Consider the following 14,985-nt stretch of genomic DNA (forward strand, 5'->3'; position numbering starts at 1 on the left):
GGCCTCACGAGAAACAGAGTGTGTGCAGGCACTCTAACTACAGGGGCAAATGGAAGAGTAAAGCATGTGTAACTAATTATTCATTTGTCTTGTTTATGCCCAGATTGTGATATCTGGAGCCTGACTGCCCTGTGACAAATAATTCTGACTGCAAGTTAACCCAATGAGAGACATCTTCCCAACACAAAAAAGATACTGACACATGAGCTCTGGTGCCTCTTGTTTAGCAAGTTTTAAGATATCCCTGATGCACAGCTGACAAACGTGACATGTCCCACATTGCTGCAAACTGTGGAGTATTACTTTAAACTTCTAGTGAAGGTAACTTTAAGCAAAGGTGCTGCTCTGTGCAGGGTAGCTTGAAACAGAGGCACGTGTCCCTTTGTCAATTCTGTTGAGAGGAAAATCATTCCTAGGAATCACAAAACAGGTATTTAAAATTAGTGATGTTTTTTACCACTATCTACCTTCAGCTCCCTGTGTCCTTGTGTCCTTGTTCCAATGTGGATAACAATACTACCTCCTAACACAGGGCTGTCATAATGAGGAATTCCATTAACATCTGTGGATAACTCAGTTATTAGAGGGGAAAGCATCAGAGAAAAGGCTGTAGGGAGTAGTCTTAATGTATTAGTTCAAGGTACTCTATAATGCATATAGATCACCACTTTTGGAGAGAGGGTTGTTAGTAAATGAGGCACAAATGATACACAGGCATTGTGTATCCTCCTAGTGAATTAGGAAAGGAAAACCATCACATATTAAAATGTAAATTAAATCCATGCTGTAATGCATTTCCATAAGGAGATGTTATGGGACACCGCTCTTCTGGAACTTCCTAATTTTTTATGACATAGCAACATGTATTTTTAATGTGGGGTTTTTTGAGGTAACGTCCTTAGCAAAGATCGGTTTTGACAAGTAACATGTTTCTCTAGTTCAATTCTGGGAACCAGCAAAGACTGAGAGGTCTATGCAGCTAACAAAAGCTTGCTTCATCACCAAAAGACATATCTGCAAAAGACTCCAGCTTCCATTATCACCCTGTTATAACTAAGTCAGAATAAATAAAGCAGTAGATCTAGATTTTAAAGGATAATTAGGAATTTAGTGTGAATGAAGGCTAGATAAAATTGCCAGCTGAGAGGAGAGTCACTGAAAACCCAAAAAGTGGTTTTTTTTTCCTTTTTCAGATTACAAAGCTGAGCAGTAAGACAGCATAAAGATTTCTGCAATGGTAAACATGGCAACAAGGTGCCTAAAGGACACAAGTGTGGAGAAAATGCACTCAGAATTTAATGAAATCAGGTAAACTGAAAAAAATTAAGGTAAGGTGGTCTGGATAAAATAATACAGGCTTTTTCAAATAGCTGTCAACTTGGAGGAAAAGCCGGGGGGGTGTTGAATGGAGAACAAGTAAATGCATTTGCTAATAAGCAGAAAGATAATACAGTGTAACAAAGTTTTTGCAGTCAGGCACCCTTGGTTGACACTGTTCATCTACAATAAAGATTGTTTAGAATGCCTTTAGTTTCATAAATCTATGAGCACAATTTTATTTTTCACAATCAACTTAGGCAGCAGTAGCATCATTCCTAACAGAGGAAAAAAAATCTTCTTCATTCCAGGGCAAAAAGCATTAAAAAGCACAACAGGTTGTCTGAAAAAATCAATCCCTAAAGTGGCATGTAAACATTAACAAAGATTTGCAAAAGCTTCCTCAACTGTAAGTAGTTTGAAAACAATTGTCACAGAGCCTGATGACATTTAAACCATGAAAAAACGCCATGCGAGTCTGGGAACAAAACTGAAAGTATGTAGAGGCTTAAGTCAAAATCACCATATCTGGGTATTTCTTGAAGAGAAAACTCCACAAACAAAGCAGGGTCATGGGAATAGGAATGCACCTCTAAACAATCTGGCTTTGCAATGGCAGCATATTCCCAGAACTCCAATTTTATACCCTGCTTTCGTTTGGATTTTGAATAATCCAAAACTGCCCTCATTTTTTTATTTAAGAGACTCCAGAGATGCAAACATGTCAAAGAGAAAGGGGGGAAAACATAAAAGGCACAAAATCAGAGTTGGCACATTGAGGTTGTACTGCTGTGGCACCAGAGCTGTGGCCGCACCGGCAGTGTTGGGAATTCCCGTGCCTGGAGCATGGTTCCCTCTCCACAGTCTTCTCAGAAAGCATCTGAGTATTTCTGCAAAGCAGAGCAATAATCCTCTCTGTGAATAATGCTGGAAGACAGACAGTAAGCTAACTCCCAGATTGAGAAATTTGACTCACAAAGCAGATAGACCTAGGTTTGTGTAGTTGCAATGCTTGGAGATAAAACACTTCTGGTACAAAACTTGGCTGTGTGGGTGTGAAAGTGTCGTGGATTAAGCCCAGGTGGAAATTAAGTACCACAAGTGCTCGCTCAACCACCTCCCCCACCCTCCGGAATGGGAAGGAGAATCAAAAGTAAAACACGTAGGTTGAGGTAAGAACAGTTTAATAATTGAAAACAAAGTACAAATAAAAAAGGTGAATATCCCTTTGGCCAGTTTGGGTCACCGCTATGCTCCCTCCCAGTTTCTTTTGTGTACCTTTTCCCTGACAGAGGATGAGACAGACACAGAGACAAAAAAGAACCCTTAGGATAAGCACGACTTAGTAAAAATCAAAGCATCAGTATATTATCAATATTATTCTCATTCTGAATAAAAGACACGGTACTGCACAGGCTGCTGAGAAGACATCTATCCCAGCCCAAATCGGGGTAGAAAGAAACACCTTGCTGGAAAGGGAGAGCAGTGTCGCGTTATCAGGCGACTGCTGTAACACCATGGCCACAGAAGAGCTGGTCATCCTCCGCCTGCAGCAGTTAATCTGCTTTCATGCCTGCTTTCACTGCGCTCCATCCCTCCCCCAGCCCTGGGCCGAGCCTGGAGGCTCAGCCCCGCTGCCGCAGGGCCCTTCAGCCTCCCGCTGCCGGGCACCGAGCGCTGCCGCGGGGCTGCTCCTGCGGGCACCGCCTGAGGGGCACCGCCTGAGGCCGCGCCCGCACGGCCTCGGCTCGGAGCAGACAAAGCGGCCGAGGTGCGGCCGCCGAGCGCGGCCCCGGCCCTGACCCTGACCCGAGGCACCTGTGGAGCGGCCCTCGGCCACCCCCTGCCCGCTGCCCCCCTTCCCTGTCCTCCTCTCCCTCCGCCGGCCCCGCGCGGCTCCCCGCCCCCGCCCGGCCCGGAGGCGGGGCGGGCTCCGGGCGGCGCCTCCCGCGGCGGGGCCGAGGCGGCTCCTTCCGTCGGTGGCCGCGGCTGCAGCATGAGCGGGCCGGGGCTGCTGGGGCCCGGCGGCGGCGCGGGGCTGCCGCCGCTGCCCAAGAGCCTGAGCGGGCTGCTCAACTCCTCGTCCTCGGGCGGCGGCGGCGGCCAGGGCGGGCGCTGGCGGGACCTGGAGCGGCTCTACGCGCAGAAGTCCCGCATCCAGGACGAGCTGAGCGGCGGCGGCCGGGGCTCGCCGCGCCCGCCCAAGCCTCCCAACCTGGACGCGGCGCTGGCCCTGCTCCGCAAGGAGATGGTGAGCGGGGCGGGCCGGACCTCGGCGGGGGCGGCGGACGTGGCGAGCGGCGGCGGGAGCACCGCCACCTCCCCGGGCCAGAGCGGCGCCCCGGGCCCGGGTGCAGCCCCCGTTACCCGGGCCGGCCGTCGGTGCCGGCGGCGGGGGAGGGCCGGGGCCGCTCCCGGTGCGATGGGGAGCCGCTCACCGCGCCCTGCGGCACCCACCGGGACCCGGCACCCACGCTGAAAGGCTGGCCTTAAAAATACCCCCGGGGTCGGCACTGCTCCGTGCAGCCTGAGTGGCAGCGATTCGCCGTAGTTTTCTCCAGGATTCTGTTTGGATTCTGTAGCGCGGCGTTATTATAGTGAAATTCTTCCGGACGACCTGGCGCACCTTTTGATTAAACACGAATTGGGTGTTGGTGCTTGGCTGGTGCAAGCTGCAGCTGTAATGACTAATAATAGCCTAAGCCTTGCGCGCTGGGGATTCTGTAGAATCAGTACAAGAAAGACAAAGAGCTGCTGGAGAGAGTCCAGCGGAGGGCCACAAAGATAATTTGGGGTCTGGAGCATCTTTCTTATGAGAGAGACTACAGGAGATGGGCCTGTTTAGTCTAGAGAAAGGAAGACTGAGAGGGAATCTCATTAATAGATAGAAATATCTGTAAGGTGAGTCTCAAGAGGGTGGTGCCAGACTCTTTCCGGTGGTGCCCAGCAACAGCATGAAGAGCAATGGCCATGAAACGCAAGGAGTTCCACTTTAGATTCAGCGTAGCAGCACTGGAACAGGCTATCCAGGGAGCTTGTGGAGTCTTGTCTGGAGACTTTCAAGACCCACCCGGATGCACTCATGTGTCACCTGCTCGAGGTGACCCTGCTTTGGCAGGAGGGTTGGACTGGATGATCTCCAGAGGTGTCTTCCAACTCTTAATAACTCAGTGAAGCATGTAAAATATGATATTGCTGAAAATCTGCCCAGTTCAAGACTGTTTTTCTCAGGCTAAAAAGGTGCTTGAGGACAAGAAGCTCTTTTGAAAGGTCCTTCTGTGGATTTAGAAGGACAGTGTAGTGTGCTGAAATCTTAGTCTGCCACCAGTGTTTCAACAGTTAGAGATAATTCTTAAAACTGTGTATTAGAATTGCCGGTTTGCATTAAATCTCAGGATGGGTGTCTGTCAACTGCTGGAGCTTTCTTCTGCAATGCTGTAAAAGGAAACAAGGACATATGGTGTTAGTCGTCTTAAGCCTTTCCAAAAAAGCAAAGATAACTCATTAGGCAAGTCTAATCTGTTTTTTTCCTAATAAGAAATCAAATGAGATACTTCTCAAAGTAATTTGATAAGCAGACTTCCCCTTTAAACTTTCCTTTAATACTCTGTTATCCTTGATGATAATTTGATAAAATACTTCTGAAGAAAAAGATACTTCTAAACACATCAAAGACTTTCAAGCAACAGGCTCCTTGGTTCCAGATATACTTTCTTGTGGTCCATACAAATTATAGAGACTCTTGTGTACTAATAGGCTGCTTTTCATCAAGAAGATAAAAGCACTTTTTTACTGATATTGCACACTCTTTCTTGGCAGCCGTCAAAGATACTTTTATTGAGTAATGGGTTTGCTTTAATTTTCCATAGTGGGTGAGGAAGAAACGCACAGAACATACTTCCATGCTTGATCAAGCAAGCTACTGTGTATGTAAGTTTTTAAAGCTGAGAAAGTGATACTCTTGGATGCTTTGGAGAGGAAGGGAGGAAAGGAGAAGTAATTTCAGAGCTGTGATTGTGAGGAACAGAGTTATCACATGGAATTGTACGCTATAGGTTGTCTTATCAAGAGTTGAACACATCTTGGCTGGCATTAAAAACTGTGCTAATGCTATCAGGGTTGGACATTTCTTCAGGCTTTTCTTACCTCAGGGATCATACATGAAAGTTTTGAAGAGGCTGCGTTTTTCTCAGTAGATTTCTTGTTTGATATTAGTGGCAGCAACAGAAAAATAAGATATTAAATGTAACCATTTGGTTTAAAGACCTGTTACGTTAATTCTGCTGAGCAATTTTCCCCATAAAGTTTGTGCTTGGCAGTCAGCAGGATTGAACTTCACAGAAAGTGCTGAAGTCCTTTATGGAGCTGAAACAGGAGAGTAGCTGGTGAAAATGCTCCCACTTTGTGTGGGAGACAACGGTTGCCTGTCTCCAGGTTGACTTTTGTGGTTCAACTTACTCCTGATTGCTTTTTGAACGGTTCTGGACTGCACTCTTGTCCCATTTAGCTCTCATGCAGGTCTGCCAGGTGGATCTCATGTTTGTATGTCATAGTGTGAAGTCCAACTTCACAACATCCTTTCTTACTTGAGGTGAATAGTTTGTTTAGGTTATAAAGGAAAATGGGTGAGAAAAGTAGCGTAGATCTGAGGTGGTGAAAAGACTTATCTGTAACATCCTGGCAGTTAGCATAGTATTCTGTGTCTTGTCCTAAAGTCTTCACATTTAACCTGTGCAGAAATTCATGTTTTGGCTTCATGATGTTTCCAGGTAATTTGTGTCGTTCTTGAAAGCTGCCATATCCCGTTTTTCTCAGTGGCATTGTGGTATATGAAGTTTTTTTTTTCTCCTCACTTTCAGAAACAGCTGCTTTTAGGATAGTTCAGCAATGTCAAAGTAAGGTCTTCATGTCAGCTAGCTTCTTGTGGTTTCCTTGTGTGCTGAGTGTGTTGTCATGAGAATTCAGAAGTATAAGGAGAGGTAGGAGTTCTCATTCTGAGTAAAATGTAGCCTGGTGTTCAGGTTCCAGTAAAGGCTGCTAGCTTTATGTATGTATGTATTTATTTATTTACTTCCTATTCTCATGAGTTGTGGCAAAAACTTTTTATTTGTTGAAACTGAGGCTCACTAGGACAGTCTGTAGGCATAATACTTCTTTGAAAAATAAGGCTGAAGTGGCTATTTCTCTAAAATCTCTAATTGCATAGTGGTTTAAATTTGCTGCAAGACAAAACCTCGTTTTAATTTGATCTGACTTGGATAGGTGACAATGTCAAGGGAACTCTCCATTTTGTTGCTGGAGAGGAAGACTAAATTGAGTGAAATGAGTAAGTTTATTTCACTTTACAGTGCAACATACCGATTTTGTACCTGACATAAAGATGCAGTCTTTTTTTTTTTTTTTAGTGGTTCTTCAAATTTTTAATTCGCTCTGGAACTAATATTTGAGAAGCTTAAGGACCAAAATATTGGGTGCTTAATTATAATCAAGCCTATGCTTGAGTGGCACATGAAAATACTCTGAAGATTTGCAAGATATGACATTTGTCCTTGTGTCACTTCTGCTTTAGTTTTGCTGCCTGAAGGTAGTGTGCTGTATAGTGCTAGACATACCTGGCTCTGTCAGAAGCCTATGTACCTCAATGTAGAAAAGAAAATTAGAGTAGAAATACTTAGTTGTGAAGTGGGAAAACCAGTCAGAGTCCCATTTAGAAGTTTTACTCCAGGCTGTTTCAAACAAAAACTGAGTGATTGAAATGGTGTGAGAGAAAGATGTGTGAAAGACACACAGTGTTTCTGGAAAAATATCTCCCTTGCATAATGAGGAATATAGACGTGATGAATTTATCTGCTGTGGTTCTGATAGCAGTGATTATTGGAAGTTAAGCACACCGCTGTAATACATTTTGCATTTGTTCTGTGCTATTGCATCACATTGTTCCCCATTCTTTTCTTCCAGTGTGTCCTGTGGGATATCTGTCACCTTAGAAAATGAATTTTACTTCCATATTTCATAACTGTTCAAGGTGGAAAGAAGCTTGAACCTCCTGCTTAGCAACAAAAGATATATAGCATTATACTGCCATAGGAAGACAATTGTAATAGTGATTGTTTGAATTGTTCCCCCTTCAGGTTGGCCTTCGGCAGCTGGATATGTCATTGCTGTGTCAGCTCTACTCCCTGTACGAATCCATTCAAGAATACAAAGGTGCCTGCCAAGCTGACTCTAACGCAGACTGCTCGTATGCCCTGGAAAACGGATTTTTTGATGAAGAAGAGGAATACTTCTAGAAGCAGGAATATTCCCCTCGAGGCTGATTGAACTGAGGTTCTTTTGTCCTTCTCTCCCTGTAACACACCTCAACAAGAACGACTGGAATTTGTATGGATCCCCCTTTCTGAGGAGGAACACCCAGCTACCCTGAGTTGTGTTAAATTCTCTTATTTTAACAGGCTGTCAGTACAAGTTACTCATGCAAATACCACTTGAGCGAAGTGCTGTACTTTAACTTTTGAAGAGTCCTCAGACATGCTTGACAAGAGTTTTCAATTTAATTTGGAAGGTGGGTGTTTTCATCTTACACACATTGGTAGCTTATAACTGGAATTTTAATTGTAGAAGACAGCAGCGACTTCCTGAGTTGTAATAACTTTGTAAGGGGGGAGGGAAGCCTCTGCTGTGGTGTACATAGCTCTAGGTGATTTTTGGGGGGTCAGTGGCATTGGTAAATGCATTTTGAACAGGCATCTGGATGCACGCACATCCTCAGCACTACTAAGCTAGTTCTGCTCTTACCGGCTGCATCCAGTTCTGTACTGGGTGAATTGTTTACACAGTTAAATTTTTTTTTCTCCTTAAGCTAATTTATTCCTAGCTTACAAGCTGTACATGTGATAGTGAATGCTATCAGCAGGGTTTTTTTTTTTCTGTTGATCTAATTCACTTTCTTGGTACTGCCTCTTGGCATTAACTTTTATACTCTTCTCTGGATTTCTTGCATCAACGTAGTTCTTTGACCTGCTAAACGCTGCTCTGAAATGGTTTGCTTAGCTTTTACTGCACTGCATAGTAAAAGCACATTTTCAAACATTGTCTGTCTGCCACTGTGTGGCTTGGAATAACATGAACTCTTGTGCAAGTGTTCTTGATCATATGAAGAATAAGGAAACCTCTCATATGACATAATGGGACAAATTGCAATATTTTATACTGGGTGAACTTTGTTGCTGTAAGGTAGATGACAGCTCTTTTTAAAAATGCGAAATAAATATTTTGAGCACATACTTTGCATATGTTAAAACTTTTTATACTAACTTGTTCTTTGAAATATAACTTATTTTTGTTTGCAGAACTTACTACAGCACTTGGTTAAGTTTTTATTAATTCATAGTGTGAAATGCTTAATCAGCTGAGAGTTGCCAACTATCTGAGTTTTCACCCTTCTCTATTTAAGTAAAATCAACTCCCAATGCAAATTTTGTTTCTTAAATTTAATTATGAAGATTGCTATAAAGCACAGTGCCTGAATCTTGACACAAGATAATAATTTAAGGGCTTAAACCTCAAAGGGTTTTTGCATGGTTCATGTCTGGCATGCATGCAGTTTGCAGGAAGAATTGGAGATCACATTCTGGGGTAGCTCCTCTGTTAGTTTTTAACAAAGGCTAGGATGTTTCAGTGATAAAAGCCAAGAGACTTCCAGGGTGCATTTCCTCTAAAACTGGCTTATTTTAGTGGAATTCAAAGGCTGCAAGAGTAAAGACTGTGCTGTAATTGTGTATGTGTGTAAGTTCTTAATCTAGTTTGTGGCAGTGGTTGGATTTTTTTAAAATGTTAATTCTGGTCTAATTGCTTCACTCACCCATAACTAAACTGAATGATAAGGAAAACACAGATAATTCAGATAGTTACATGTGTACTTAAAAGTTGTGTGCCTATGTGTGTATACATGTATGAATATATATACACACACATATTTACATGCAACTTCATGCTTTGACTTAAGAATGTATAAGCTTTTAGTATAATTTGCTGTGCTTTTAGTATTTACATGAGGCTTTTTCTAGTCTGTTGAAGTACTGCTATTTTCTTGCTCTTTCCCCAAAAATAAAAAGCATGATGTTTAGCATAACTTTTTAATGTTGTGTGTATTTTAATTTACCGTTTCAGTGAACACAAATCCTACCTCCCTTCCCAACCATCCTGTAAGAAAACTAGGGCTAGTCATCACCCTGGACTGAAGAAAGCAATTTTTAAATTACATTGGAAAAGGTTCCACCTATCTCTATTTGGAATGGAATTTCCTGCCTCTCTGTCTTAACTGGATGTTACGTGGTTTTGAATTCAGAAGAAAATCCTGTTTCTACAACTACAACTAGTGATTCTGATCTTTAAACAGTGCCATTCCTCAACAGTGCTGTTCTCAGTGGTGAGAATGGACTTGAGCAAAATTCACAGTACTTTCTCTTACATAAATTAAAAAGCAAAATGATTTATTAAATTTCTAATAATGCTCATGATTTGGGCAACATGAAGGATTTAGCTGGTATTCCCTGTACCAAGGGAGGAATAAAAGTCCTAAAGCATCATTCCACAAAATTTGGACTGAAAAACAGGATTATAAGGACTTGCTAATTTTTCTGCACCCTGTCCCTTTTAATAACACCATCTTGCAAGGGAGAGAAGTTATAGTCTGTATTCCTAAGGAAAACTGAAATACCATAAGGGCTGGCTAGCCAGATGAAGGTTTTAAAAAGAAGAAATTTGTTATTAAGTCAATAAGCAGTTATTCCAGAGGCTGATTTCTATGCCTGGTGTCGCAGTTGTGAGCTGTATCTCTTTACCACATTATAACAGCACAAAGCAGGGAAATTGCCGTGAAAGGGAGGTGCTTGGTAAAAGTGTAGCTTAAACACTGGGTAGTTCCTACAGGCAACAAGTCTGAGTTTGATGTGTGCACGATGGGATGGAGTCATGTTACTACAAAAACTTCCTATACGTGGTCCAAACCACATCCCAACACAGCTTTCCCATTTTGACTCCATAACCCCAGTTCATCTGAACTCCCAAGTTTTTAAGGGTACCTTTTAAAGATATAATGACAGAAACTCTTGGAAATTTCTCTACCCAGTGAACACTGTGGAACTTTTCCAGGCCCACATAGCACATGCAGTAATGAGCAGGCCCAGGAAAAGACAGGTTTACAAGGAAGCAAGAACAGTCAGGCTCCTGCTGTCCGGAGGTGGAATACTCTGAGTACAGCAGTTCAGAAGGCAATCTACCCTAGGTAACTTCATTGGCCTTTCTCCTAAGGGCCTATAAGTGTGGTAAAGCAGTTAGAAATAATTGTTAGTTCTCCGTTTGTTAGTTCTCCATTTTTGAAGTTTTATTTTTATTTCAACAGCTTATCACCCTCATTCCATTGCTATGACAACTGCAGAGTCATACTGTCATAATTACATTACAGTTTAGTTCCCTGGAAATTTCCTTACTCTACAAAAAGAGAAGCGTCTGGAAGGAGTGCTCTACTTTGGAGAAATTTGGTGCCAAAAAGTAATGGGTGGCTGATACCATGGCTAATATAACAGATGGGCATTTATGTTCAGCTTCAGCTCCTGGTGAAGTCACTATCAGTGCTATTGACTTTAGTGCAGATTGACTTCAAAGCAGGGATCTTCTCCTAAAATCAGAATTGCTGTTTGTTATTTCCAAGACTGTGGAACAGCTGCATGCTAAGAAACAGGAGATATTCAAATACACACTACAAATTTATTACTAAAAGGTACTACTTTAATGCACTGAAATGCAGTAGGCAATCATTGGAATAACTTGCAAAGAACATGAATGTTGTTTCAAAGGAAGAGTTTTCCAATAAAGGTGGGGCAAAATTGCACTCAGTTTATGCATAGTTGCTTGCTAAAGAGAGACTTTAGGTACAATATTTGGTGTAGTTGTGAAATTGGAAGACTAAGAGAAGAATTAGGCATAAATTATTATAGTACTTGTAATTAATTTAGTTCTGAATCACAGGTAACCAAATAATTTCTGTGGCTTCTAAAAATAAGTTTATTTTTTAAAATTATGTTTACAATCTCTTGTAATTAGGACAATTTGCAAAAATTTAAATGTAAAGGCCCCATAGTGTTTATAGCTGATCCACTTAGTGCTTATTTACAAGCCTAAGGTCTTGTGTCACATTTAGCCTTCATCCTAAGGAAGCAAAGTGTATGCAGTAAATCTGTCCTGATATTTTCTGTCAGTCTCCTTGCTATAAACTAGATCTAATAGGACAGAAGTTGCTCTGTTCTTAGAAATCTTGTAAGAATTTGAAGCTGGAGGAGTAGAGAGACTTAACTGCTCCTTCCTTGGACAGGACCATGGGTGTAACTCTCCTTTTGGCTTCCGTTTGGCCACCCGGCTGGCGGAAGGCAAAAGCTGGGTGGTCACACAGCTGCTGGCAGCGCTGCAGTAGCCCAGGCACCGTGGTGCTGGGTGCCAGTGGGGCACGTGGGAAGGAGGAGAGTCTCAGCACATCTTTTAGAGAGTGAGGATGAAAACTGCAGATATATCAAGGGGCCCTGGGAAACTCCCAGGTGCTGCCTTCAGGACTCAGTGGGATGATGGAAGGGAAGAGCAGTGGGGAGCAATGTTACAGTTCCTGGAGGCGGGAGCTTGGCACAGTTTGGAAGGAGATGCTGAGGTCCTGGGACACGAGTTCTTTAAAATCCCATGTTTAATTAGTTCTGCTGCTGACACCTTGGGAGGTTTTTCATGTCCTTTTTGACCTGTTTTGGAGATGGGGTTACACTGCTTGTCATGTATTTTTAATGTAAGTCATTTGCTGGAAAGTACATGTTTTCTTTGACTCTATTTAGCTGCCTAGCTAAAACTGTCCATTTTCCTGGAGGAATTAGGTTGCTCTGAGGGCAAAGGAAGCTAATTCCCCCACTCTGCTGTTCAGCTGGCTGCTGGGGAGGAATGTGAAATGGAAGGATTAATCAGGTACATTCCAAAGAGAACCCTAACAACAGGTCTTTTCTCTACAATGTACAGCTCTGTGACCTTCAGCCACTTTGAAAGAATTTACTCTGTTTTTGTGATGCCTGCCTGTACAGGATACATTACCACAGCAGTTGGAAGTTCATATTTCTTTTCATATACTGCATGCATTTTCTTAGAAAACAACTCCACAGAAGTACATTTTTCCATCCATTATATTTGGTTTATTTAAAGTTACTACATTTAACTCTGGACAACACTGCATGGCCTAAGGAAATAACTTGATTGTTTTCCTAACAAAGTAGTTAAAAGATTTCCCTTATTTGTAAAGTCATCTTCTATTGATTTTAACATTTTCTGTGAGTTTCCAAGCTCCCTATGTGGTAAAGCCTCTTAACTGCTTATTCTGTGATCCTGGCCACTCCAGCTCTGCAGGCAGCTTTACAAACACCCAGGATCTGCCGTGAGGGCTAGGTTCTGCCATGGCTGAAAGAGCCTGGGGGATCTGTGCACAGGGAGGGGCATGTTCTCTTGAGCTGAGGTGGTCTGGAAGAGCCAAGGTGGTCCCACAGAACCCAGATGTACTCTAGGGATTAAAGCCTTGGTGAGGCTGGATGTGTGCTGGACTGGCACCTGCAGCTTGTGGGGCAATTGCATCTTGTAAGGAATGAAGAGGACTAGCAAGGGGTTTCTCACTGAGATTACTCACTCAGCAGTGAGTTTGACTATTTGGTTTTAAATAACAGAGGAACTTTGGAGAGGATGAGTATTCACTGCAAAAGTCTCCCTTAGTTTTTTGGCCCCAGTCTCTTTCATCTGTTCTATTCACAAAACTTAATTAAATGAATGTGGAAACAACCAGCCCTAAGTAATGAAGACCACATCTGATTTCAGAGGAATGTGCTTTTAGCAGTAGAATTTACATTTTTCAGATAAGGTTGGTATGCAAGTTAAAAAGACAAAGCCATCTGCTACTGAGATACAGAGACTTGTGACTATTTTGGCTCTTCTCTGAACTACTGCCACAGATTCTAAATGCATTTGTGCTAAGACTTTATTAAGATAATGTCTTCAAGAGGATGTAATCTTTCAGAATTCCTCAGTTTAATATGAGATGAGAAATCCCATGCAAATAATGGATTGTTAGAATTCAGTGGCTGAAGCAGCCTATTTGGAATGGTTAGCGAGTTCAGTTCTATGTCAAACCACTGCCTTAAATTCATGTTAGCAGTTCAATCCTCCTTGCAGTGCTAAATACTCACTTTCAAAAATCACAAGCATTTCTTCCACAGGTCAGAAACGTCCCTGTGATTATCTGGCTAGACACATGAGCAAGAGTTTGTGAGTTTCTTTTGGCTCAGGATACCAGGCGCTGTCATAAACAATAAAGTTGCCTGTCTGAGCCCTACCAGCTCTTGCTTAAACTCTTCTGACTTGTCAAACAGCAGAACCTTTTAAATCATTTACAAGAAGGCGGAGTAACAAGGTTGTTACTTCAGTTATGAAAGCACCTGGATGACAGGGACAGTACATTTTAATGGCTTTTTTTTTTTTCCCTCTCAACCCTTTACAGTATCTTTGATTACCTGAATCTTGATTTTAACAAACCACTAATTATTTGTACTGAAAGGCCTCATGGATATTGGAAAATTTAAATATTGCATGCAAAGGTGAGCTAACAAGAGAAGTTTTGAACAGGTAAAGTACGAGCTTAAACAGGACCACATTTTAATCTGTTCCATTACTCCTAAACAACATCAAAAGCTGTTTGTATTGTGGAATAAAATTACTTCTTACACACTATGTTGCACTAAAGGTAAAAGACTGAAATATTAAAATAATTTGGTACAGGGGAAGGACATTTTATCAGAATCAGCTAAAAAAGTAGTATATCAAATCAGAGAGAAAATTAATTTCTCCTAGCATTAGAATATCAAAGCTCTGTTACCATTTGGTTATTGTCCTGTATGAACACAGCATGTCTATATTCTTTCCAAGGGTCTTGCTATTCCTTTTTTTTCTGTGAATATTGGACAAATTATACACAATCTTGACTTGTATCTTTAAAATAGCCTTGCTCTTTCTGACTGATACTTAGTCATGATGCTCAAATTGGAGAAGCATTTCCTTAAATACCTTGCATCATAGCTATAACCTGTAGAGAAAATTGAATATATAGCACCTATTGAATGTATAATTTTAATGCATTTTTTTAGAAGAGGAAAGACATTTATGAACAGAGGTCTAGTGTATTTTTGGAGACCGTCACTGCACAGTTGCTTACATTGATTGTAAGGGACTGACCCCTAAGGATAATTGAGAAAAGTAACAATTTGCAGTAATCTCTGTGGGGAAGAAGGAATTCTGATTTTTGCATATCTTTTATCCTGTCTCATGTTCTTTCTTATAGGATTTGCTTGAGGTCTGAGTTCTCATATGTAAATAGGTTTGTCTTGTCTCCAGTGCTTTGTGTGGTTACACAATAGGACTTTTTTTCACTTATCACTAGCCAGTCATTCAAAAAGTCCTTTATGTTTCTGTTGCAAATGCAGGACTGTTTGAGGCTTTCAATGTTCCTTCTTCTCATAGAGAATAATAGTCTCTTCTGTGCTTTCAAATGCAGGTGTGTACAGGCAGAATCAATCAATCAGTGTTAGAGAAGCCAAGCAT

The 14,985-nt window shown here is 41.9% G+C and overlaps 2 protein-coding genes across 2 annotated transcripts in view; one reads left to right on the plus strand and one right to left on the minus strand.

The window, feature by feature from the left end:
* Positions 1-3,272: 3,272 nt before the first annotated feature.
* FAM89A (family with sequence similarity 89 member A) lies at positions 3,273-9,448 on the plus strand. Its single transcript, XM_033054119.1, has 2 exons — positions 3,273-3,568; positions 7,449-9,448. The coding sequence occupies exons 1-2, from the start codon at positions 3,314-3,316 to the stop codon at positions 7,605-7,607; spliced, it is 414 nt and encodes a 137-aa protein (XP_032910010.1). The 5' UTR covers positions 3,273-3,313; the 3' UTR covers positions 7,608-9,448.
* ARV1 (ARV1 homolog, fatty acid homeostasis modulator) overlaps positions 3,776-14,985 on the minus strand; it is a 32,478-nt gene continuing 21,268 nt past the window's right edge. Inside the window, exon 6 of the mRNA XM_033054118.2 lies at positions 3,776-4,752. The gene's annotated coding sequence lies outside the window, so the exon portion shown is untranslated. The remainder of the gene's footprint in view (positions 4,753-14,985) is intronic.

Source organism: Catharus ustulatus, chromosome 3 (assembly GCF_009819885.2).
Source record: "Catharus ustulatus isolate bCatUst1 chromosome 3, bCatUst1.pri.v2, whole genome shotgun sequence".
In the NCBI taxonomy this organism is placed as follows: domain Eukaryota; kingdom Metazoa; phylum Chordata; class Aves; order Passeriformes; family Turdidae; genus Catharus; species Catharus ustulatus.